Source organism: Aptenodytes patagonicus, chromosome 6 (genome assembly GCF_965638725.1).
Source record: "Aptenodytes patagonicus chromosome 6, bAptPat1.pri.cur, whole genome shotgun sequence".
NCBI classification, from domain to species: domain Eukaryota; kingdom Metazoa; phylum Chordata; class Aves; order Sphenisciformes; family Spheniscidae; genus Aptenodytes; species Aptenodytes patagonicus.
Genome location: NC_134954.1, coordinates 68520970 through 68548389, shown reverse-complemented (window position 1 = coordinate 68548389; position 27420 = coordinate 68520970). Strand labels below are relative to the sequence as shown.

At 36.1% G+C, this 27420-nt stretch overlaps 1 protein-coding gene across 3 annotated transcripts; it reads right to left on the bottom strand.

Moving 5' to 3' along the window:
* Positions 1–224: 224 nt before the first annotated feature.
* On the bottom strand, positions 225–26506 carry ACMSD (aminocarboxymuconate semialdehyde decarboxylase). Of its 3 annotated transcripts, none has more exons than XM_076343069.1 (10): positions 26357–26506; positions 22928–22972; positions 17536–17632; positions 13983–14032; positions 12425–12661; positions 10066–10159; positions 8381–8476; positions 7736–7908; positions 1210–1308; positions 225–986 (listed from the first exon to the last, which is right to left on the bottom strand). In XM_076343069.1, exons 1-10 carry the CDS (start codon positions 26411–26413, stop codon positions 924–926), a joined length of 1011 nt encoding a protein of 336 aa, XP_076199184.1. In that variant the 5' UTR covers positions 26414–26506; the 3' UTR covers positions 225–923. The 3 variants fall into 3 exon arrangements, with proteins under 3 accessions (XP_076199184.1, XP_076199186.1, XP_076199185.1); XM_076343071.1 differs by lacking the exon at positions 26357–26506 and adding an exon at positions 20664–20850; XM_076343070.1 differs by lacking the exon at positions 225–986 and adding an exon at positions 1883–2043 and having other exon boundaries at positions 1240–1308.
* Between the last annotated feature and the right edge of the window lie 914 nt (positions 26507–27420).

Sequence of the window (27420 nt, the reverse complement as noted above, 5' to 3'; positions counted from 1 at the left end):
ATCAGCATTTTTCTGACTAGTACAAAATCCTCTCAGGAGGAGGATGCCTGTGCACTCACCGGATAATGGCAAAAACCCATTTCAATCAATAGTATATAAAGTAGACCATCTTTTCATTCCTATAGCAGGACTCAAACTAGATAGAGCATTAACATTTCAACATTTAAAGTATCCAACCTTACTTTTAGGAAGTATTTTTTAAGGAGTAGAACATTAAACCATACTGTTGCTAAACACTAGTATTTATTTTGACAGTGACAGTGATGCACAACGTATTACCCACACAAATACATTATTTCTGCACCTACAACCATATTGTTTAAATTGTTTCTGATGAATAAGTTGCCAGTGGTGTAGGAGGCAGCTAAAAAGTACAAGTCCCCACATAGACCTTTTCCATCCTATCACAACATTTACAAAGCGTCAGTGCATGTACTTGCAGTGCTGAGCTGAAGTGCGGTATGCTGCAATTTCAATCGGTGGATAAAGGCAAATGTTGCCTTTTATTGGGCGTCAGCAAAATTCTGTTTAAATTCTGTTTTAAGATTCTTCTAAATTCTGTTTGTTGGGCATAACAAAGCCTGAAACGTAATGGATACAAGTCACAATTTTCTCAGTTCTTTCTTCCTGGGAATCAAGTCCTGATAACATGACATTAATTATCATTCAGAGATTCTTATTACAACTGCAAAAGATGAAAGCAGGGATTTCAGAATTGTTTGAAGTCAACCTAAATCCTCAAATGCACAGAAATACCTGTGCATACTCATTTCCAGTAGCCTTGCTTTCGTTTTGGAAATAACCGTAGACTGTAATATACTTCTCAGATTTATTGTTCGTCTGTATAATTGCACATGCAAATAGAGGTATCCCTAAGGATTCAGCGTTATTTCCGAAGTTCGGTCTCTTTAATATCTTTATAATTATTCAAATTGTTTTCTGCTAAGACCCAAAAATTCCAGAGCATTGCCAGCCTTGAGTTTGTCCTGTAGAAACAAAACACATGTATATGTTTGTGTGTGCTTAACTCATATTTCACTCAAATGCTTCTGCTCGTGCTTTAAAATGAAGTGCTGTAAAGAGACTAAAGGGCCTCTTCCAGTCTTTGCAGAAATCAGTGTACTACACTGATTTTTCAGTGTTTTATCTCAGGTCTAAAGCCAGACGTTTAAAAAGGAGGGGAAAAACCCCCAAATGTAAAGATCATACCTTCAGTTTATTGTCAAAATCTTCCATCGAATCAATCAATTTTCCAGGTTCCAGTTCCCCAAGTGGAAAAGGGTAATCTGTCCCCAAAATAACTTTGTCCTGGTAATAAAAAAAACTTGTTGTACATTTTGTAGTAACATTAAACAATATCATTGCACGTGCTTTCTGGAATTTATAATAAACCACAGGAAATTACATGTATATATTGGACTGATTAATTACGAAAGTGAATTATACAAAGGATAATCTTTGGGTTCCAGCTTTCATTAGGAAAAAACCAAAACTTGAAAACAACGACTCGAGTTTATTGGGTGAATTTAAGTTTGAAGAAAGTACAGGTTATTTATTGTTTTTGTGGTGTCTAACTAAAGTTCGGTGTGTTTTTATTCTGATACACAGGAAGTTCAAAACGCAAATCCCAGGCCCATGGGAATGAGTGTATATTGCTCAGGTGAATACAATACAAATGGTAATTTCCTACTCAGCTTGATTCTCTCTACTGTGTTGCTGGTTTGAGATGTAACAGAAAGGCATCTGTTGTTTTCCTACACTACTTGTACTGCTTCTGCAAGTAGTTTGCCTAAAATGCAATGATTAATCTTGGTTAAGTGTTGCCATAATTAAGTGGCCAATAAAGGGTACACAGAATTCTTCCTTCTGTTTCTTGACTTACTTGTTGGTTCTTTTTCATGTTCATTGCGTGCTCTGCACTGTTGCGTGCAGTCCAAAAAGAGTATGAGAGTTTTTGACACATTTCTTTAAGAATCTTGGGAAGTTCTCCATCAAACTCAGAAAAGATGCTTGGATTTGGATTCTTGAATTTGAAATTCTTGACTACATACACACACACAGAGACACACAGAGACCCGCACAAACTTGAAATTATATATATGTGAGAAGAATGCGTAATAAAAAATACAAAGCAATCAAAATTATCTTTTGTGTGATACTTTAAAAGCTGTAATAATTGCAATGTGATAATACTCAAAGCATGGTACAATGTAGAATTACTATAAGCATTTAAATTTAAAAAAAAAAAGTATTTTATTTAATGTAATTTAACTAGTATTCAGCTTCAGATAACAAAACCCAAACCTCATTTACAAAATTTCATGTATTTTTGGAAGTCTATAATTTTTTTTAAATGTCATCGTCTTTAACTGGGATTGGATATTAGCTGTGTGTTTGAAACATGTATCTGAGAATATAAGTGACGAGATATGATTTGTTTCTCAAAGCAAGTCAGTGAAAAGAAAATTCAATAAAACTCTCTATGCATCATTCCTGTTATCAGAGATGAAAAGAAACAGGCAGATCCTCGATAGGTCCACATTGTTATAGGTTCATTTTCACACTGGAATGATATTTCCCCATTTTATCTACCTTGGACAGTGCATACTGCCAACTCTCTTGATTTTATCCAAAGTCTATTTTCCTTTAAGCTTCATCTCCTGGAGACATGAATATTTGAAAACCACAGTTTTCATTAAAAATGTATGTTTTTAAATGTCTCATGAATTTGAAGTCAAGCTCATGAATTTGGGGCACTTGTTATAATATTTGAACTCAGTTACCAATACTGAAATAGGGTGAAGAAAACATATTTCGGTTGTTTTATGAAATTATTCATTTTTTCTTATTTGTCAAATGCTGCTTTTTTTTATTTTTATTTTTTTACTTCCAGTAGATGTCACCCGAGAGTCTCTGGAAGAACCTATACAAAACCTTATACGAAATCCAAACAGAAGATACACATTCTATTGTTCTGTCCTATATTGTTGTGTCATAATTTGTTATAGAAGTCTTGCCATAAGATTAGAATAGGAGAATTTATACTCCTCTGTATACTAAATCAAGTTCTGAGTGTAGATTAAACAAAATATATTCGGATGTGTGTACGTTTAAGCAGCTAAATACCTTCTTTTATTTCTAATATTCAATCTGATACCAAGACATTTTCTTCAGACACGAAAAACAAATGTATGCAATATATAAAAAAAACCCCAACCAATAAACCAATCCTAGCTTTATATGAGAAAATGGATTTCTAAGTAAAGGAGAAGGAAACCCAGTATTTGCCCAGCTGTTTCTTAGTCAAGGTTAAGTAAGCCAGGAAGGTTTGTACATTCTTGTTTTCATCTCCTATATACCAAAGCAGAAAGAAATCCCACCCCCTCGTTGGAATAATATATATATTGTTTCAATTATATTTTTCTTTTCCTCTAACTTAAAGTGTTTCACAGCTAATCATGTGATCTATTAATTAGCAGTAAAATTAAGAGCTGTAAATTAATAAGAAAAATTTAGAAGCAGCATTATTACTCTGCTACTAGTGATATTAGGCTATTCATTTATACTCTTTGAGCTTCAGTTTTGTACCCATCTATAAAATGGGGATTGCAATACCTGTCTTCAGCAACCAGCCTCAGTCCTGTGAAGTCTCTGCAGATAAACAATGCTGCTAGCATAATAGATGTATTATTATATTATTCCAAAGGATATCAACAAAGTCAGTTTTCCCTAGAGGACTTACAGTTCGATACCTTAATTAGTGCATCTCTCCTTTTAGAAAAGGTACATATGGCTAATGATTAACCTCAGTGGACCCTTCTACTCAACAGAACTTTTTTCACAGTAATAGGGACCTGAATCTTAAAACGAATCTCAAAGAGCATCAAGCATGAGTTTGTCCTTTTGTATTAATGAAAAATTGTATTTGCCTCGAATCACACTTTCTGTCCTACTATCAGGACACATCTCAAAAAAAGGCCAGGTTGCTATAGCCAGTTCAGCTCCAACTTCTGGCCAGAGAATGTTTTACCTTTGGGTGACAGCTCTTGAGGAATCACCATGGGGAAGTTTCTGCAGAGGTACACTGAATCATTTAATCCCCTGTCAACCCAGTTCTTCACTTTTTGTGGCCAGCATCATTAGGGATTTTGTGTTTATTTGTATTCATTTCATGCTACCTCATCATGGGGGGAGCGAAGCACTGCAGCAATTCTGCAGTCCTACAAAATTCTTTCTGAGCAATGTATACTTCTGCTTCCTTTAACTGGGATAGGCTCCAATTAACCTGCACCCAAAAGTAAGAAGGGATGAAGTTAAATGTACATGACTCATCACAGCTGTCACTGGATTTTAATATTCATAAGCTCAAAGCCAACACATTACATTCTGATGCCAGGTAATGGCTGTTCCCTAAGGACCTGAAGCCGTGTCTAAGCACATCTTTACACACACTGATGCCCTTCCTGCACAGCTCTTAGCTATACTCTAGAGAGCTGTCCTATTTCAAACCTTCAGCTCATAAAGTTACAGTGTCATCCTCAAGACCCAGTCACATTGTTTTTAGCCCAGCATTGATTCATCTTCTATTTGTTATTCTGCCAACACATGACTGCACTGAAAACACTGAGATATTTGGCATTCTTTTAAGCATTTGACTCTTGGAATGGTATCATGTAAGAGTATCAACTTTCATCGGAAAAAAGAGGGAACTTTTTAATCTTCATGGTTATAAAGTAAAGCTTGAAAATGTGATGTGAATGTTTTTTTCAAGGGTAAGATGTCTTAGGCTATGAAAAAGGGAAAGAAAATGTGCTTTTCTTCAAGTTCTCTGGAGCGTTAAAAGCATTTAAGTTTTTGGGATCTGACTCATGACTTTTCAGCCACTGTGATTCCACCTCATGTCACATTGCTTGAGCTCAAAATACTCAGAGGAGTATACTTAAAGAAGATACCAACATCCCATGTAGTACACTGGTCAAATTTACTGCATTAAGAAACGTAATTTCAGAAGTCTGTTGACAAAATAAATGAGACACCAGAGAGGCTGTTGCTGAGTGACTTTTAGATTATCGAATTAGAATCCATAACCTCTCTCCCCTCAAACAACTAAATTTCAGTTGCAAAGACTAATCATGATTAAGGGCCAGAGTCTATGTGTTGCTTCTTAGGAAGAAAGGTAGAGAAGTTGCAGTTTGTGTGGTGCAAAGACAGCAGCTTTCCCACAACGGCCATAGCTTAGAGCAGCCTTGAGATGCAAAGCTAACTTGTTACTCTAAAGCAGAACTGCTATGAGACTTGCATTCTATACAAGTTAAAACAGAAAAAAAATTGTCAGCAATAGATTAAACATCCTGTTGTACTTTCTGTCCTGCTTTGCTCTTGACATCCATAGTTCAGCTTAAAACCAGAATCAGCCCAGGAAAAAGAATCTGTGGGTCTCAGCCATGCTGAGTCACACAGCTTCTAATTTACCAAGGTGTTTCTAACAATGGCAAAACATGTCTCCCAACGCTTTAAAATGGAAAAAAAAAAAAAAGAAGCAAGTGATCTTGTCTCCTTGGCAATAAAAAAAGGAATCTGACCATCTAAACATGGCATTTGAAATTCAAGAGCGAGACTCATCCCTGCTATACTATGACTGCATGTAGAACGAGAATATGCTTAGGATGAACACGGTCTAGATTTGGGGAGACTTCTCAGAAAAGGAGATAACTGAAGGCAAGTGCTGAACTGTTACTCTGTAAGCCTTTGGTTATCTTGTAAAATGGAAGTGCATATCACATCCGGTAAAATTTTTGAATCTATTGTAAAAACTACTTAAAGCCACTTGATTACTGTAAGCTACAGTTAGATTCAAAAGGTAATGCATAGTATAAAGTCCTGGGCTGTTGACCATGATATATTTACTATTTAGAGGTTGGTAACAGAAATCAATATTGGGCTGGAGCCCTAGTATTTCATTAGTAACCCATCTGGTGCCTAAAACTTCATCCCTGACACAGAGATCTCTCCATCACTGTTCACTAGGACTAGCGCTGCCAAAAAAAATGCTATAACATGTCTATATGTATGGAAAGAACTTAGCAAATGCCACCCGGGTTGATACCCACTGATGTTATAAGAACTTCCCAATACTAACAGCTTAGTAACAGATCTTTTGACAAGCAAACTGACCTGGGTTTTATCTTATAGAATCATAGAATCATAGAATCATTGAGGTTGGAAAAGACCTCTAAGATCATCGAGTCCAACCGTCAACCCAACACCACCATGCCCACTAAACCATGTCCCTAAGCGCCTCATCTACACATCTTACTTGTTTCTAACAGAATTAGGCTGCATGGTAGTTTCTTCGCACATTTTATGGGACTCCTGCACAAATCTCTTTTTGGTTCATGGTGGATTTAAGAAAGAGGTATTCTCTCTCCTCTCCTTAGAGCTGTAGTGGTATTGTATGCATACATACATATACACTTTACAAAAACTTTCTATAGTATTGTTTCAAGCCGTAGTTGTGCTGTCACATTGTTGACTATTTCATGAATCTTCAAATGCAACATTTTCCTAAAAGGCACAAATACTGTAGGGGAGCTGCAGGCAGAAGTCCAGTCTCAAAGCTACAGATTTCCTGTGCAGCACAGACTGAAAACCCATGGATTTCAAAGGGTTGAGACCTGGGCTCAGAGTATCACGGTAAAGAAAGCAATAGTTCTGCATTATTATTTTTGGCTGACCTAGGCAAGTCCCTTCTGTACCAGTTCTAGTCCAAATTTATTGCAGTAACTTGTTCAGACTGTTAGAGATGAAAATGGAAAATCAACAGTATCTTTTCTGTAGAGAAAAAGAAAACATTCAGCTTAGCTGTCTCTGTGAACTTTGGTCAGACAAGATGCCCTGATGACAGCAACAGCCCCACACGTGAGAAAGTACTATGTGAGCCTAGAAACTAATGTACAGGAAACAAGAATACAGTTGTTGAGACAAGAAAGTCAGTGTCAGAGCTTGCATTTCTGTTTTTGACATCTGGTAGGTATCTGCCTGCTAGCTGCAGAAACTCCATGAGGTCCAGAGATCAAGACACAAATACAGGTCTCTTGTTGATTTGTAGTGATCCATTGGAAACTGGCATGAGTGATGCCAGCATTTACTTCTGAGCATTTACTAATGAGAAGGAATTATTTGAATGTTTTTGGATTTTTCTGTCTTATGCTGTACCTGATTTGAACAGGTTGCTAAACTACAGATTTCTTTACTCTCTACTCTAACAATTAAAATATTTTTGCAAACCCATGATGTTTAATGTGCTCTCCAGGATCCTCACAAAAACTTTATTATTGACTTTTTTCTGCCTATAACTTCCCAAGTGGAAATACAATTTGATTTCTTCAAGTATACACTTGAATTTGAAAATTAAGCAATTTGAAAACAAGGCACCAAATGAAGCAGTCTTTGCTTGCAGTCCCATCCTGAACAACCTTACACAAGGAACTAGCCCCACTGAACTAAGGGTCACAGTGCATGATTTCCTGGATTAAAACCGCCATTTCAATAACTCCATATAGTAAAAACATTACCAACATGGCAGAAGCCCATCAGTTTATAATAGCTCAGGTTCTGATTTTACTGGGTGAATATGCTGTCTTCTTCCTGCTTTCTTCTTCTCTTCTCCTTTTGCTATTTCATAGAGAATCAAATAAAGAATGACTCACCTGCTTCTGGAAGCATTAAAACTCACCTCTCCTATTACACTTGTTAGCAGCCTTAGTGCACCACGATCATGGACAAGAGAGTCTGTGTAAAATGAACCAAGGTATTTTCTTGGATCCACCTTATTATCCACTGCACACAAATCAGGGCGCATGTTGAATCCATGGAAGATTCGCCCCGCTGTGTATGGAAAAGCTCCACCTGCAAGAAGAAATTTTTAGTAACGGAAGCTGAAAACATGCAGGAGGAAAAAAACCACATTATCAACAGAGATCCGTAAGTTTTACTGTCAGCTATTTAGAAAGAAAGTGCTCTACGCCAACAGTTCTTTATTCCTTCCCCTTCGTTAGCTTCTTTCTCTGTTTTCCCCACTTCTTCACTACTGTGATGCCCAAATTCCTCCTGCTGCTTCCTCGTTCCTTTTCCCAAACCATCTCCTGTCTCTCCTTCCTCCTCGTTTCCCTTAAAAGCTATTGTAACAGTTCAAACATTGGCTGAAACAGGCTAGACAGTGTTCATACAAGCAGCCGATCTGGCAGACTATCTTCTTTGGGGTAACAGTACACAGCTGGTGGCAGGCTTAAAGTGGTAACCCTATTAGCTGGCATACCAGAAAATACAATTGTACCATGCTCAACTAAAGAACAGGTGTTTCACATGGTATATGACTTACCTCCATGGGCAAAGCAAACTTTCAGCTTAGGAAATTTTTCAAAAATTCCTCCCATAATCATGGAGCAAATGGCTATGGTTGTTTCTGTTGGCATGCCTAAGAACAAAAAAAGCTTTATTGTACGAGAGTTTTATTTTTTATTTTCCTATTTGAGTTTTAAATGTTATCTTCATTTTCTTCAATTAGCCTTGGGCCTATGGAAAAAATAATAGTTACAGAGCAGCTGCCAAAGGTTACGCATTATTTCTATTAGAGGAACACAGAGCTGGACCTTAGTTAGCTGAAATGAGGACACAGGACTGGAAGCTAAGATCTTCTGAATTCTAAGCTCAGTTTTTATCCTACACCACTAGGACAGCTGACAGACAGGTTGGGTATGTCCTGAACTGCACAGTACAGGCTCGATCCCCCAGTTATCCTAACTCAAAGACAAGTCTGGAATATGCCAGGTTCTCTTCTCACCTGTGCTTCTGGGTTTCTTTTGTGTGGAAAGCGGGGCAGATATGTTGGTGGATACTCCAACACAGATTTGGGGTTTAGTTATGAAATGGTGCCAGTTCCTACAGTTTAGAAATAACCTTGCTCTCTCTTTGCCACTGGGTAACTTGGATGCCCAGTGTTAGGAACATAACAGCAATTTAGGTTCCTGTATCAGGCCTCAGTTTCTGAGCGCACCTAACATTTAGAATATCATGCCATTTAGGCACCTAACTTCAGACATCCAGCATGAAATTAGGAACTGAGTTCCCCTCATCTATGGGGGAAACAATACCTATGCAGCTCAAAAGGTTGTCTTTCATTAATGTTTTACTATACGCTCAGATGCAAAGCCTTATTAGGTTTAGTAGGAAAATCTTAACAAAATACTTTGTTAAGTAAATGCAGTAATTTCAGTCTCTTAAAATATGAGTTGTTGAGCCTGCTCTGATTAAGACTAATTGATATTGTTTTAAGATAATGCACTGGTAATTGGGACACTAAGATTTTCCAGTGTATATTATATGTATACTGTGTATGTTTTTCAGAACACCTCTATTGGAGGCAGTGCAAAACCATGCAAAACAAAACAATGCAAAACAGAGTAAGTGAGGGTGGAATCAGGTCTGAACATTTCTAGGTAGCAGTATAACCTACCTCCTGTTAGTCAATGCTGTTCTGATTTACCTAGCAGATGGGGAAAAAAACAGAAACTAGATAATTCCCTACATCTATGGAGAGCTTTCAAAGTACATGTTGTTTCAGCTACAGTTCATGTGAACTGAGATTTACTTCCTCTCTGATCAACTTATTTCTAGGAAATAATCCAAGAAATTCTAGGAATTAATGTTTGGTTTTGCCTACTCCTTCATTTACTCATGTTATTTTTGAGGAACTCATTTCAGAGACAATTCACTTTTCCCTAGTCATCTGCTCTTTGTATTTAGGACAAAAGAGAATACTAGATTGTGTTACTAGTCTGAATAATTTTAATCTAGGTATTTAAAAGTTAGACAAACTAAACAAGCTTAAAAACAAATGACTGCTGAATTTACACAACAGATTTAACCGTAGTACTTGATTTAAAAAAAAAATTGATAGAAAAATCATGTAGTTTTTCTCTGCACTAGTACCTTTGCAACAATCTTCTAGGCATAATCCAGTGACAGTTCACAAATGTAGATTAAGCAAAGTAAATATACACTCACCTATTAGCCAGGGAAACCAATATTTGGACATCCTTCCATCTATCTGCATGTCCCAGGGATGCACAAAGAGACAGCAATTTAATTGTTCAGCAGCCTGCAGCAAGAAGAAAAAATCTAGATCTTGACTAATCATACCAAAATGCATCTTCTTTCTTAGCCATGCTTGAAAGATTACCTGCAAAATTGTACTGAGCATTAGTATCAGTAATGAAAATAGGCCCAGACGTAAGAACTAGAACTAATAGTTGGTTATATTTACTCCTCTGGGCCATATCCTGAAGTCCTCACTCAGTTTCAAAGTTCTTTTTGAGACTACAGGATTGGAAACACTGATGATAATATCTTTTTAGTAAGCCAAGTGTTCCTCAGGTACAAAAATGCTTTTTTAGCTGTGTTTGTCAGCCATCCTGCAGTATAAAACTTGGTTCAAACTAGCATTCTTTTGGTTTCATTACACATATGAGGATGAATTCTCATAATGTTTTATAGAACCATTTTAGGATGGTTTTGCAGAATTGTTCCAGCTGCATTCAGGAATTTTCATTGCTGTTGCACTACATTTGCCCCCTTTGGCCCTCTGCCTGGCTTAAAAAAAAGTTAAAACTATTCCTAATCCACCCTAAGAGTTTGAAATCTAGCTGTATTCTGATCAATAATCCATCTTCACTCAAGTGTATTAGTCTGTCCAAAACTACTGACATCTTTGGAAAGGGAAACAGAAGAACAATATAGGATGCTGATCCTGACTGAGTTATTTAACTATGTGCTTAAATTTAAACATATAGTCATCAGAGTAATTCATATGCTTAACCAGGATTTAACAGCTTCATTTTGTCAGATATATTTCTGGACCTCCTCTTGTTGCTAAGGAGATTATCACACATTTGAAAAATTTGGGTTTATTTACCCATACATGCATGAAGTTGCAAATTTTGGATTGTAGGGAGTAATTGCCATCTACATTTGTAAAATAAAAATAGCAATTCAGTAACTGGCTTGGTACACTGATAAAGTCCATTATCAGATATGGCTTAATTTCACAATCTTTATTATCCAGGGGTGTTTCTGAAAGTGATAGAGGTTACTTCCTACATGTGTTAATCATAAGCTGAAGAATGTACAGTATAAGAGAGGGATCCCAGTACAAGAGAGGGATCTCAGTACGAGAGAGACACGGAGCTACTGGAGAGAGTCCAAAGGTGATGAAGGGGTGGGAGCATCTCTCCTATAAGGAAACGCTGAGAGAGCTGGGACTGTTTAGCCCTAAGAGAATGTTCAGCAGGGATCTCATCAACGTATACAAATACCTGAAGGGAGGGTGTAAAGAAGATGGAGCCAGGCTCCTTTCTGTGGTGCCCTGTGACAGGACCAGAGGCAATGGGCACAAACTGAAGCACAGGAAGTTCCCTCTGAACATCAGGAAACACTTTTTTTACTGTGCAGGTGACTGAGCACTGGAACAGGTTGCCCAGAGAGGTTGTGGAGTTTCCATCCTTGGAGATATTCAAAAACCGTCTGGGCATGGTCCTGGGCATCTGGCTCTAGGTGGCCCTGCTTGAGCAGGGGGTTGGACCAGATGACCCGCAGAGGTCCCCTCCAACCTCAGTCATGTTGTGATTCTGTGAATGCATGCATCTCCAAGAGCAGAAGTTGATAACTGAGTGTATATGACCATAAAAACAAATAGTCTAGATGCTGCACTAACAGAATTCTTGAGTAAATTGAGCATTCTGAAAAATAACCTCTATGGATCAATTTCAAACTGACAGGTATAGTGACCTGTGAAACAGATACAGAATGTACATTGATTAAACCCCATAATTTAGACAAATTACCATCTTCCTCTGGACCTCAGGCTATTTAAGAAATGCAATCTATAAATTCATTTTATAATCAATACATTCAGTTTGGAACTTTGGTCCCACTTGCATAATTCTGTATGGTACTTTGGCTCTATAGGTATCTCGGGGAGTTTTATCAATTATTTCAATAGGATTGGATACAGTAACTTGAACCCAAAAGCAAACAGTGCAGAAATGCTTTATTTGATACTACACTTATTGTCAGAAACCAAGGAGGCAACTCTACAGTGAGAACTCATATCATAAAAAGATTTTGTTATTCGTTATTATAAAGTATGTTTCAGAATGTTTTATATTGTATTATTGTCATTATATCCTATAATGAATTATCATATATAATTAAAGCTGAATCTCTCTGATCACTAAGCAGATTAGAAGGCTCAATTGTTTTAATATATCTATAAATTTAGTTGATGACTAAATATGTCCCAAGATATTTTTAGACAGAATTCCATACCACAGAATTCCCCAAAATAAGGAAAGAAACATCTACTCACAGCATAAATATCGTACAGTTCTGGTGCATTCAGGTCCCATTCATTGACATGAGATCCTATTTGTACTCCAGGAAATCCAAGTTCATTCACGCAGCGATGCATTTCCTTCACAGCCAGGTCTGGAGCTTGCAAAGGTAACGTACCCAAGCCGATAAACCTCTTGGGGCACTTTTTTACTGTAGCAGCTAAGTCATTATTTAATATCTGGGCTAGATCTAAAGTATCCTGAGGTTTGGCCTGGTAAGATATTAAGCAGAATAGTACATTAAAATGTAGTTCTCAAATGTTACCACCTTTGGAAGACACTGGATAAATGTCACTGCAAACAATTCAGAGGCAGGGTTTGAACCTAAAATTTACTTTACGTTCTGAATAGCTGGAAACCAGTAGGGCTAAATTCTGCCTCACTTTAAAATCTCTGGGTGCAGTTCTGCTTCTTGTCTTGAATATTTAATCAACTGCTGTTGCCTTTACTGCTCAGGATGAGTGCAATAAAGCCCAGGTTGCTGATGCACTTAAGTATCTGGTCTTTTGTGTAAACCAGTCCTCTGTTTTTGTTTATCCCAATGCAAAAACCTCAGCATATAATTTTTAAACATAGCAATGAATATTTACTCTCCTATTATTGGAGTTGAAGAGATAAAAATAAGAAATGTGAGATACTGGAGCATGAGAATTCTACAGAGAAAACTTGAGCAAACCTCTCTGACATTTAGAAGGAGGTAACAGTCATAATTGTAATAAGGGAACTGCAATATCCATACAATGTTTCCCGTTTTTCCCCCTAATACATATTTAATGGAGTATATTCCCATAAATACCAGAATAAAATTTTAAAGGTACGTCACCCAACAAGAAATTCTGAAGATCAGTGGTACTACTTATATGTGGGCTTAACACAATGATTTTTAATGTAGCATATCTGTTTACAGGTAACAACTCAACCTGTACACATAGCTAAATAGTCAAATTGAGAATGTATTTAGAACAGCATTTTGCTACGGTTTATCTTCTCAGACTGTTTTTATTTCTTTGATGCATTCAAGATCACCATGCAGGGAACATATTAATTTAAACTTGCTACTGAATTTTAAGATTCAAAGTATTCTAGGCCAATGAGTCCCATGCCACATTTAAAAGAAAGTGGGACAAGACCACAAATATATCTTTTACTTCTTTTTTTCTTGAGAAAATACTGATTGATGTCTAGCTTTCATGGAATCTGTACATATATGTCTGCCTGCTAACCACAGATTCATGCTGTGTAAATTCTCTCTCCCCATTTCCAGCTACCCCCATAAGGTCCCCAGAAGAAATTCTGTTGTTGTCTCATTCTTTCTTACTGAGTGTACTCCAGAGTGGAGCTTTGCCAGGATACCCTGCTGGCTCTTCTGGTACCTGGACTATTTTTTTGTCTTTTGTTTTTCACAGCAGAACAATTCCCCATTTACTTCAGTGCTCTAGTGACTACTTTGATCACCTAATTTATAGAAGGATGCATTTATTTTAAAAAAAATTTGTAACATATGAATTACAAAATATGCTAGTAGGAACCTACCCAGTAGCTGAACATGACAGGGACTGTGGAAAGGACTTGGACTGTGACTCCTGAGTAAGAAAAAGCAGTTATTAATGTTTCCTTTTTTTTGGTAAAATGTTAAAAATAAGAAAGCACTTTGGTTTGAAAGGTAGAACGTAAAAGCTTTAATGGTAAGAAAGACTGATTTAACAGTGACATGGATAGAATCTTTTTTTTGTTAATTAAGGATCATGGTAATAAATCTTGTAGTGTATCAGTTTATTAGAATTGGAATATTTTTGCTAAGTAGAAAGAAAAATAACACTTGCATACTCATACTAGATCATTTGTGAAACTAAGTAGTATGATTTTAGAAGTATTTGGTATGCATGTGTACAATTAATTAAAATAGCAATTTAATGTTACTCTCACATAAATGAATGTGACGTTAAACCAACAGAATACAGTATCTAAAGTTTACTTTGGAGTCATGTTTATAATATATATTTAATAAATATGTAAATTAGCTCAAAGATAAACAACATTATGTTAACTGTGGTTGTTGAACAATGTTTTCCTAAGTGTTCCCCAAAGCTATATTGTGTTAGGTTTCATTCATCCTGTGTTTCTTCGGTAAGTATTAGTTACTTATATACAGTAAGTATTACTTACTGAGGTTGTAAGTATTAGAAAATCTGCCTGTTTTTAGAAATAACTTTGATGTTAGCCATAAAGAGAATTAAGCCTATATTGTTTGGTTTCTGTTCAAACACAAATCTATACCATAACTTTGTGTGTAACAGGTTACAGGAATGAACACAGCAAACCTAGCAGATTAACGACAGAAGAAATAATAAACAATAATTAGGACTTCACTAAATGGTTACATGCAAAACTATTTTTTTTTTAATTTTAGGTCTGATTGTAATATTTATGCACATATTTTGTCATGCTTTAAAAAATTTAACTTGGTTGTTAGTAATGAAACTACTAAAGCAAAAGGTGGCAGAAAAAACCCTAGGAGAATTTCTTCTAAGACAATGACCTTGCCAAAGCACTCAAATGTTTAACAAAATGATTTATCCTCCTTCTCAGTATTTTAAGTAGGAAACAAGACAGGAAGCTGACTCAGGCATCTCTCTTACAAGATCTGATTAATATTATGTACAGCAGCAATGGTTTGGGCTTAAGGATTAGTTCTACAAAATTACATATATACTAAAGTACAGGCTAAGTTGTACTATCCAGCAATATGCCACTGGCACTTTATTAGTATGTTTGAGAACATTCACCATATTTTCCACAATAAGCGTTGTATCTGGTTTCAATCCATTTTTACACTTCTGAGCAAATTTAACATAAACCTTAAAGGTAGATTTCCAAGCTGAACATTCCCAGACACTAGCTTTAGGGAGAAGAAGAATCAGCACAGAAAAACCTTTACTTTATACCCTCTTCAGAGGGTTTTACAAAGGAGAAAATAATAAGAAAAGGCAGTTAGGATTGACTGAAAGATTTTCTACAACAAAATTGTGATGATTTGTGTCACAGAACTGTCACGTTAATTACCTTTACAGCTTGTTTTATTGAATTACCTTGATAGCTTGTTTTATTGAGTGGATCAAGACACAGGTTTGTACACCTAATAGACCTAGGACATACAATGATGCGAACTAATTTAGTCTCTTTGATACGTTGGCTACCGTTTCTTATTACTGGCAAGATTTCTTGGGCATTGCACAAACAAAGCCTTTTAGCAACCAAGCTGTAAGTTCTCTCTCTGAGGTAATAATACCTTACAGTGACTGATACTAGTTTTCTTCAGCTGGGAGACTCCTTGCATCTTTGTTCCAAAATTATGCCACGTTTGGAGGTTAAATTTTTGGGTATAATCTGTCTCAGCCTGTGTTACAGAAAACAGTCTTTGAACTAAGTAGCTACAGCTTTGTAAACCGAAAAAGAATAAATGTGGCCCACAGTCTTTATCATTAGGTGAACAGTAAGAATGAAAAACACTAAGACTTTTTTTTTTTTTACACTTAATTGGCTGATGCCTGTATCTCTGCAGTGCTGTAATAAAAGGGGACATTTTTATGGCACAAGTCACCAGATGGTGCTGTAACACACAGTTTTAGATTTTTTTTTTTTTTAACCAAGTGAGGACTGTTTAGCTTGTGGAGAAATATTGTGGTGTTGGCTTTATGATACATTTTCTTTTCTGGAGAGCTGTTGCAAAAATTTGAAAAAAATTGCTCCTGTGTTTTTCCTTTGTCTACAGCAAATAGATGGGGCAGAATTGTTTTGTAGAAACTTGCCATTAGTGTTGAGGGAAATATCTGACAGGGAAAGATGCCCAAAGGCTGTTTATGATCCACACTGTGGTTGAATGACATGGTTATCCCCAAAATCCCTGAGCTAACTCAGGGAATGATTACAGTCTAGTCAAGGCAGCATATTTCAGAGAGGTTGCAAAGACATTCTAGCATTCCCATTAAATGTTTAATGGTTAGAGTTTGAAATACTGCTTCTCCAGGGTGAAAACGAGGTAGCTGAAAATTATCTAAGTTGTGTTTACATAAATTGCCCACCAGCCCTTGAGTTCCTAAACTGGCCTATGTTATGTGTTGCAGTAAACCTCCATAAGGAGAATGCCCCAAAGTATCTCCTAACACGCTATCCCATGAGAGAAGAAAACGATAATCATAAAGATGCTACTTATGAAATATCTGCTCTCTGAAGGAATTCAGATGTTTATTCCTTATGAAAAGTTGGAGAAGATACTCAAGTTGTGTCTACTGAGAAACTGATGAAGGGAATTATTCAGGCCTCTATCTAAGAAAAAATAATCTTTAGTAACAGTATTTCTCTCACAAAAGTAATTTGGAATTACAGCATTAATAAGAACTAACAAAAATAATTGATCAGACTAAAAGTTCCGTCTCTCATTCTGTCTCCCATCTTACAAACCTTATTTAGTGGCATGTAAGTAACTTGATGGAAAACAAATTTCCAAATTTGGCATCTGGTTAATTTTCTTTCTAAATCAGGAAAACTCTCTCTTCTGAGAAAGTAATTGTACCAGTTCTCTAGGCTCAGAGTCCTCTAGCAAAAATACAGAATGAAGTTGCAACATCTAAACAGAAAAAAATATTAGAAAAGGAAACAAACATACAAAAAATCCTATGAGTAAACAGAATCATTTTAACATTTGGAACAAAAATGAAAGGGCTTCCTCTTTTACGGAAATCACTTTTATACCTGGAATGTGCGTTGCCTTTTCAAGTCCACAGTCAGTCATCCTTACTTATGTCAACTAGTTCCTTACTGTATTAACAATCCCACCAAAATCAGTGAGCCCATATGGGAAATAAATTGCTACTGAAAATGAGGAAAGTTACGGGAACATGTCCCATTTGAGTCTGAATATAAAGCATACCAGTTTTCACTGACTTTCAACAGATTTAAACTAACGAATCAGTATGCTAAACCTTTTAATTTTGATATTATTATTGAGCACTTTCAGATGCACTAACAGAGAAGTTGCTGTTATTCTAAATGAGACACAATGATTTCAATTCCTTTATGGAGGTACCTGATAGGTCCATCTCTTTAATCCGTACTTCTGGATCCCAGCAGTTCTCTTGAATAATTCTAAAAACCTTTCCGTCCTTCATCATCTTCGCCTGTCCCTGTGAAATGACATTTTCATATATTATAAATGTGACAAAGTAGTACATGCTAATTTATAGTCGCTTGAGTATATTGTGCTCCCTACAGAAATTCAGTGACAGAATTTTGTTCTTTTATTTTTATTCAGTAGGTATTTTTAATCAAAGACGATTTTAAAATAGTCATTAATAAACGTCATTTATTGTTCAGATTTAATTCTTCATAATAAAAAAATCCCTTTTCTTTTGCAGTGTATATCACTCTACATTTGTTTGGAAAAGATATCAGGTACCTTAATCCAAGTTTATCCTCAAACCAAATTTTGACCTCAAAACAATGCTCTAATTAAATCTGTGCTAAATTTTCCCCTTGGGTATGTGTGTGTTCTTTTAAAGTCAATAGCATCATGATGATTCCAGTAATTACAGAAATAATTGTGCAACTCTGTTAATTTCAGTCCTGTTTCATATCACCAGTGATACTGAGACAAAAGGAGACCTATTATGTTGTCTTCAGATTACATTTTCTCCTTGGGAAAAAAAAAATTATTGAAGAATTTGTATTTGGGGGAAAAAAAACCCAAACAAAACCTAAACGCAGTATAAAACCATTGCCTGAATCAGTGTAGTACCTTCCCTATATGCCACCAATTCCCAAACTTACAAAGTTCAAAATACTAACAAAGTCATGAAATTTAATACTGGTCCTTTAACTCTGAACATGGAAACTTCCTTTTTAAACTTAAATTTTGGTTGATTTGTCAATTGTCCAAAGAGGTTGAGTAGGCACAGTGTCATCATATTAAGCAAATTGTCTGTTACAGTTACAGGTATCCACATGCTTCTATGGACTTGTAAAGACAGACAAAACAGTCTTTCTGTTGGCTTACACTTGCACAAATTGGTGAGATACAATTCACCAATACTTGCAAGGCCTGAGTATTTCTTGGTTGCTTGAAGCTACTATAGGGAGAAATCGAAATGAATGAAAGTCAGAAGATCCACATGACCCTGTGTATTTGGGATGGGTAAAGGCAGTCATGCAGCAGATGTATTGGACAGAGAACACACGGCATCTGCAGTTGAAAAACTGAAAACCACATGAGAAAACACAGCAGCTATTCCTTCACCTTCACAGTAAACAGAAGCTAAGCGCAGGGCAGTCTTCTGATCCTTCTGGAAAGGGAATTCTCTCTCTCCAAAGGCCACTTTATTTTTCCTCACAAAATCGGTTTATTTAGGATCCTGTCTGTTTTTCTAAATAAAAACCCCGTTAAATCAGAATATTCCCTACTAGTATGCTAAAACAGAAATAACTAATAAAATTTCACTACTTCTTGCAGAGCTGGGTTCCTGTCCCCTCCTTCTGAGAAGTCAGACTGTTTTAACCTTGAATTTGTTACTAACTTCATACATCATTGACAAATATACTGCCCTAATGAATATTTTAAATTTCTCTTCAACAAATCTAACTGTGCTGCCTTGGCAAACTGTCAAGTTACTTGTTAGCTGTATCACAGGTTGTGAAAATTACTTGAAATATTACAGTCAGTAATAACAACTACATAGTCCTGATCCTCTGGTAAAATACTTCAGGTTCTTGTAAAACTGATTTTCCAACCTGACAGAAAGGTTTACCCTAGCCATACACTCCAATACATTAAAAAGAGATCAGCGCATTGCTGCACATTGCCTAATAAACAGAAAAATATTTGGGGTGTGAGTAGAGAAAAAGACAGAGTAGAACTGAGCATTGCATCGCATACAAATAGATCGTGTGGACTTTACTGGATTACTGTATTTCTGTGAACACAGGCGACTTAATTCTTTCCTCAGGCATAGCTAAGGCATAGCAGCTGACCTGCTGGTATATATTTTCTTCCGCTAAAACTGAAAACAATATTAGATAGATTGTAATTTTACTAGCAACTTTGACAGTGCTCATACCTACATGCTGAGATAAATAGTTGTTCTCCGAATGCTGCAACAGGGTTTGCAATATAGGAAAGGTTTCTAATAAGCCATGTGCTGTTCTCATTGAAGAATTAGTTGAACAGTTTGCTATTTTCATTTGCATTAACTGATTCTTTGTGAACACGCTACAGGTCGAGGCTAAGCTCACAGCATTGTATGTTGGCAACAACAAACTTGATTATGGAGGAAAGCAAAACATGATCATCTGAATAGATTCATGCTTGTGTATGTAAGGATGGAAAGATCCGGTCCAGCAACACTGTGACTGGAAAATAAGTCATATTGCTACAGTCTCTAGACACTGCTACTCATCTGCACCTGATATTTTTAAAATGAGAAATTACTCAAACATCTCAACTGGTAAAAAATTCTCAGAGTTTTTTGCAGTAGTAAGAATGAAACATGGATCAGAAAGAAATTTTTCAGGTTCCAAAGCAATGGATGCAGTGCTGAAAGTCTCATAAAAGACATGAGATTTTTATTTGCAGGGTTAACACAATTTTCTAAGGGCACAGCTGAAGAATTCTATCATTCTCTTCTTCTCTCTTCTCTTCTCTTCCTGTTCTATGCTATCCCGTTCTAAGCATTATCTGGTATTTAAGGCTTTAATTAATTTATGTGGAAATTAAGAGAGAGAGATTTAAGAATTAAGTCCAGCAGGCTGATTTGGTTCAGCAAGCTACATTTAAAATTATCCCATCACTAAACTGCTCAGTCAGATCCCAAATTGCATTTCTTTAAAAATGCATGTAATTATTTTCTTCCAGTTTGACCCTGATGCTTCTTGACAGAATCATATGAGAAGCTTTTGCTTATTTTTAAGAGTCAACTTAAGAGTTAACTTTCCCAGCTCCACATATCTGAACAGGATTTTATTTTGCCATGCACTTTTTTCATGCAACATTTTCAGACAGAAGTAGGCTAGACAGAATTCTCTGCAGGGTGTATAAGGCTATTATTGACTTGCCACAAAGTTCCTTTGCAAATTATTTTTAGCAAGAAATTTTAGTATCAGACCTGTAACAAACAGCTAAGCTGCTAAAGATATCTCCAACAATTCTCCCCTTCCTGCACCTACCATGTATCTCAGAAGCTGTGCCATCCACACTTTGGTTCAGCAGGTGGCTTGTTCTCTCCTCCTATGCCTGCTTAGACTCAGATCTGAAATTTCAGCATCATGTTTGTTTGCTCCTCATTCTCGGTCCCAACCTTCATATTCTGTGGTCCTTTTTCATAAATGGTTGTTAGGCATTTGACAGCATAGCCTTACACGTTATAGAATGACAACAGTGTGTATATCATTAGGTTGCAATAAATAGACACAGTGTTTTATCCATTTTATCAGCTTTTTTCAGTTAATATATGCATATATACAATCACAAAGAAGTATGATTTTGCAAAGTGACAAGGCGATGAGGGAATATCTAGTTCCACTGAAACTAAGAGGCATTATATATTTAAATACCTTGGTTACCTGGAAGATGCAAGTCTTGCTTCTCTAAAGACAATAAAAGTTGAATCTCCACAGAGAATGAATGAATTAGCCAAGTCACAAAAAGAAACAATGAAGAAGATTGGGTACTATTTTCTTTATAAGATCACCCAGATAGAGAGAGGCACTGCCACCCTGAAAATGCTAAGTACTAAATCCTTCCATCACTTACCACTCTAGTTTTCAGTATAGAATTCCTATATTGAGATCATGTCTGAATTTCAGAAGATGGAGACAGATTAACCCTTGTAAAACAACGTGCATACAGCCTGCCATTATATAACATAGCTGGGTTTAGCCAGTTATTTGCACTCTTCACATGCTGTAGGTAGGTTATGTGCTGACACTGTTTGTTGTTCATGCTCTTAACTTTGCACCTTTTGTCTTGCAGCTTACTATATCCAAATTGTTCCTTCTGCTTTTATCTACCCAACCTCTGTTGTCTTCATATTTTTTCCTTCATTATCTGGCTAATACTTTGCATTGCTTTTATCCCTTCCGTATCTGTACAACTCACAACATTCCTGTGGTAGGCAATTAGAGATGAAGTTTTTCAAGTTAGGACAGGTACCTATGAAGTGAGGTGGAAGGTGAACTGAGGTCTCCCGAGACCTCTTTTTAATGCCATCTTTCTAATCTCCCTCCTTCCAGAGGCCAGTGCCATCTGCAGTGACAGGCTCTCCAAAAGATTCCTAGGAGTGGGGAGCTGACAGATCACAGGAGGAAGCTGGCTTCCTGTGACAGTGTTTGAGACAGACAAGGATATCTGAATGCCAAAGCTGTTATATGGTAACAGAGGTAACATCTTTAATACTAGCTGGTACAGTTAACCTACATAGTAATGTACAAAGGGAATTATTTTGCCGTATCAGCCTTACCTCTCTTAGGTCCTTGTGCCCTCCTGTAAAAAAAGCACTAATACTGGTAATTTTTTAATGCTCTTCTCAAAAGATAAACTGCAACATTTTGATCTTGCTCTCAGAAGTTTCACATTGTTGTGTCACTGTGAATGTCACTGAAATTACTGCTAATTTGCTCTACCCTGAGTAAGATCAGAATCAAGCCTTTAAGAAACCAGTTCTGTCCCTGTCAGAGTAAATACATGTATTCTGCTAACTTCAGTACCAGCAGGATGGATTCTGAATGCTGATGGACTGTTAGCATAGACTCATGGCATCTGGAGATATGTTGTTCCAGTTGTACTATGTAGCTCAGAAATGCCTTTGCAAAGCTAAGAGAGTGGGCAGTGATAGAAAGGTGAAGTAAAATCAGACCCAGTCTGCCTTTTACTTGCCAATAAACCTCAGGCTCCTACTTTTCTACATAATGGTCCACAAATGTATGGATTGTCCTTATTGTTCTGCTACTTGTTCTCCTTGTCATGAAGTTACAGAAATTACTCTTTCCCTTTCACTCAGATGTGAAGACATTTTCACATCTGAGTTCTTTAACTTTTATTAAAATACCAGTTCCTTTTGGTTTTGCTTCTTATAAAGACAACTGCATTTAACTAAAAAAAAAAAAATCTGCATGTAATCTGCTTTAGGTTGACCTATCTTATTGAAAAGAATTCCTTAGAGCTATCCATTCCAAGTGTTAAAATGAGATGATGATGAAAAATGGATACCGGTTCATACACAAGAATGTGAGTTTCACCTCTCAAGCAAAAAGTTCTACTGAGGTATATTAGGACTTGGAGTGATATTACGTCACAGAATATAGACCTCTAGAGAAATCTGTATCAAAGACATAGCCAATCTTATTGCCACTTTGCTTTTTAATAGATTTACTGTGAGTTTGTATTCCTGATGACAACACAAGATCAGCTTAGAGCACCAAACAGCCCAAACCTTGCAGTGATGATCCAGCTGTACCCATCCACCATATCCGTACCTCTGTGAAAGAAAGAAGAAAAAGCCAGTGCTAGTTAGCACTCTGCAATAATAATAAAAATCTCAGTTCTTACAATCCAGCACTACCTTATTCAGGAGAAACACTTAGGCATATGCTCAGCTTTGAGCCTACAAGTAGCCCGATTGATTTCGGCAGAAGTGCTGAAGTTTAACTGGACTGGACTAATGGTGTTTGTAGTTCTGAACTTTTAGCTCCCAGTTCAACAACATTTTTAAGTAAGTCCTACAACTGATTTCAAAGTGCTTAAAGTTGTTTACTATATTGAGGTTCTAACTGGAATGATTTTAACACAGAAAAAATTAAATCAAGCATTTGGCAATATGAAAATTGAGCTGACAATTTTCCAATCTGTGATCAGTTAATCATTAGCATAAAGATGTATTGATTCCACTTTTCAGCTTCCATGATTCAGCAGTAGGACTGAAGGTCAGTTTCTTGCCTATTAATATTTAAACAGCCAAGAGAAGCTAAAAAGGAAGCTTAGATGCTCATTGATTCTTCCAGAGAGATTCAAAATTGCTTATGCAAAAAACCCAAAACCTACAAAAGATGCTGATTTCCTTTTATTTTCACAAATTATCAGATTACAAATAAATGAAATCTTGAAATACCATAATAGACTGAAAACAATGCCCAGAATTCCCATTTTTCTGTAATGAAACATTTCAAAGGAAACTGAGTAAAAGCAGGCATATCTTTCACTTTCACTGAAGTGTAAACAATTTGAATACAGTCCTGAATTTCCTGTGATAACAAATCATTACTTAATGTCACTGTGAGCTTTCCCAGAGTAGGTGTGCAGGGCCAAGCCTCCTGACTTCAGCCAATCAGAGATGCTAATGACTGAGGCTATGTATGTTTTATTTAGCTATGTTTAGCTATGTAGCTATGTATATTTTATTTAAATTTATAAATTTATAGGTGTTTGTATATATATATACATATTTAAATTTAGGGAAAATTTTGTGAATGACACCTAATAAGAACTTTAAGTTTTCACTAGCTCCATGCTAATTGCAATTGTAAGCTGTGCAGAAAATGAGTACCTTAAAGGTGCTCAAGGAGCATTTAGGCAATAAAGAAACTCACTGGTCTATTTTTGAACTTATTTTCTTCTTTCTTCCCCTCAGTTATTAGATGGATGTATTGACAGTCCTTACTTCATTTATTTCTATGAATTTTTATACTTATTATGGGTTCCTAAGCTCTTAAATAAGTATCTTGACAATAGAATTTTCTAGTCATAGGTTCAAGGTTCAGTATGTATAAGGCTGAAAAAGAAAGAAAAGTTTAGCATTATGTGTGCATGTTAGGATTGCCTCATTGGTTTTTCATCCATGAGATGCAGAGAACTATGTTAATGGCTTGAATTTTCAGAGGACTCTAGGGAATTCTGAGACTTGTTTTCTATTCTGGGCCCATTAATAAACCATTGAATCGCTCAATCTTTAGAATAGAGGAAACAAAAACTAGCAGGTGGAAATTAACTTTTAAAAATTTGGTATTTGCCTCTTCATCAGTGTTTAAATAAATGCAACACTGGCCTATAGGGTCTAACAGTAGTGTATTCAGCCCTGATGTACGTCCGTGAACATCAAGGGATTCTTGGAGTGATTTTATCTCAGTGAATTTATTGCCCTTTTAAAGTATATACAGAAAAAAAAAATCTTTTAAAATTATGTAAAATCAGAATGAAGGAATTTTATAGGTCTTTTTATAGGGATATTGCACAAACAAGGACAACAAAATCTGAAAGAAGCAAGAGTAACCTGTCTTTGTAATCTGGATATTTAAACTCCTATCCATTTAAAACAGACATAATTGTTCTAAAAAATGTGTCATCTCACCTACATTATCCAGTGTATATGTGTTTTTCATTGAGGAGCTCTTATAATTACAAACAGGAAGTTCAAATAGATGTTTAAATAGAAATTCCAAGGTAAACGAGGAAACAAACATTCTTTTCCAGGAATGTTTTTACGCATAGGTTTTATGCGTAACGATGTCATTTTTCACTACTAACGAAGAAATAATCCTATGTATGTTCTTAATGCCAGGTTTTCTCATGGCTTTTTTCTAATATGCTGTTTACATTTTCCAGCTGCTCTCTAGCTAATATTGAACTGATACTGGACTGTCATGCTTAAAATCAGAGAAACACAGAGCTAATACAAATGAAACACTTACATTTCTTTCACTTAATTATTTTGAGGTTGATGATGGCAAACTCTCAGGTATGGTGTAAAACAAAGTTTCAGTTAGTGTGTCAGATGCCTAAGAGCATGGCTGAAATAATGGTATTCTTTTGTTGTCAAAGACAGGCACAATGAAATCAAGTGGTTCCATACTACTGTCAGACACAGGGAATGTTCATTCAAACTACAACCAACACAGAATTACAATAAGGAAAGAAGCAACAATGCAGGTCTTCTCTTTTCTACTCTGACTTTTTATCATGTATGGAAACATTAGAGTTATAAAAAATAGCTATCCTGGAAATCTGAATGCAATTTTTAATTGCAAACAATTTTATACATATTTGTGTATAAACTATATATAAATATAGTTTCGTGTGATCTTTTTCAGTACCCTTTGTAGCATTGGAGCGATCCCTTATGAGTCCAAAAGTGAAAACCTAGTGACACTTTCCATTCTCAAATACTTTTCACAGGATCGTGAAAATTATTACAGACAAGAACAAATTTATGTCATGGAATAATAACAATAATACCACGCAAAGATTCAAAGTTAAGACAAGTTGACTTATAGCTTCAGTGTTCTGACAACTGAGATTTTGTATTTTTAATACAATATGCTACTTCTTTCCAGTAACTGAAAAAATAACCGATATTAGTAAAATGATCATCATCATCAATTAACCGTACTTAGAGTGACCCCACTCCTATTGAAGTTAATGACTTTCATGCCTGTGGGTATAAGAGGTGAATGAATTTTGTCTTAAGTAACATTAATCTTCTCTAATATTTGCTTATTTCTCTTATTTAAAACGAAAGTGAATACCATTTGGGAGCCTGACAGCTCTGGTTTTATCAAGAAAGTGGAATTTACACCTCATCATTTGACAATTTTAGGTCTCACAAAAAACCAAGCAAAAATATAAGAATTGCTTCAGACTAAATAAAGAGCGGGGAACAGAGCCCAGCTGTCCATCCCTTTCTTACTGGGACTCTTGCTTTGCAAAGTAATGCAATACAAGTATCTTAAAGCTGAAAAAAAAAAATCAAATTAGACAAAAACCTAGAGATATTTATAACAGAACCCTTCATTCATTGTTCTTTCAAAAGTTACATTGGTAGAAATGGTTGCTGATAACATAAGGCACTGAATATTTAAACTCTTATTACCTTTTTCAGGTCAGGCCATTCCTTAGGTAGAATGTGGCTATGAATATCAATTTTCATTTTTGCAGTATCAAAGGAGAAATACTCTTTCAATGAAAATGTTTTATGTGTAATTGCTACTGTCCTTCCTGTCCCTGGTTTAGCAGGTTATTAACTTCGGCTGCTGTTCAGATCCACCTGCCGTCTTATCAGAAGAGCTCGGTACAGCGGCCAACCAGGGAGCCTAAATCCCAGAGGAGTGGCTCTCTAAAAGAACAAAGGCTTCTAGCAGAAAGTCCCTGTTAATGCATAAACTACAGCTGACTGAGGGCACAGGGAAAATGTATGTTCATATTGGCACTATGAAGGGATTTATTTTACACAGAATCTAAAATGCAAGCTCGTTTACAGTTGAAAACCATTCAATAAAATTGAATTAGAATAAATGTATTAAACATACTGACTTGAATTTCCTCCTTCCTTCCTCTTAGATTCTGAAATAATTTGTAGAGAGTATATAATATACCCTTAGTAGATTGTCATACCTCCTCATCTACTCTCTTTTCCTTCCCTTGCATTTTCTTTAAAGTTACATAAAAAAAATCACTGAAATATTGAATTGTAGCCAAATCTATGCTCTGCAGTTTATTTCCCCCTTCTGATTATTGGTTCACTTAGGATATTTACACATGCTACTGCATACTGGTGCCTACAGCCTCTCCAGCTGGCTCAAAATCTGGCAGAATGGCTCAGATTACCTTCGTAATTAATGCTAGGGGAGTTCACCAGCTAATTTGGCACACAGTTCCTGCATCCTAAGCTAAGCTTAACTGGAGCTAGCTCAGATTTTCTGTGAAACTACATCTCGTGTTTTGCCCTTTACTTAATTTGGTATTACACTTCTTTCCTTGAGATACCCTTGCCTTTTACTTGTGCTGTATTTTTCTCTGTAATTTATTTCCCTACAGTTTTATTTCAATGTATGCTAGTCACATGGTGTCTTCTTGCAAAAGCTGGTTAACCATTTCTTGATTAATTTGTTTCTAGTGAAAAATGCTGATTTTTTCAAAACTAAATGCTGTTGTGAA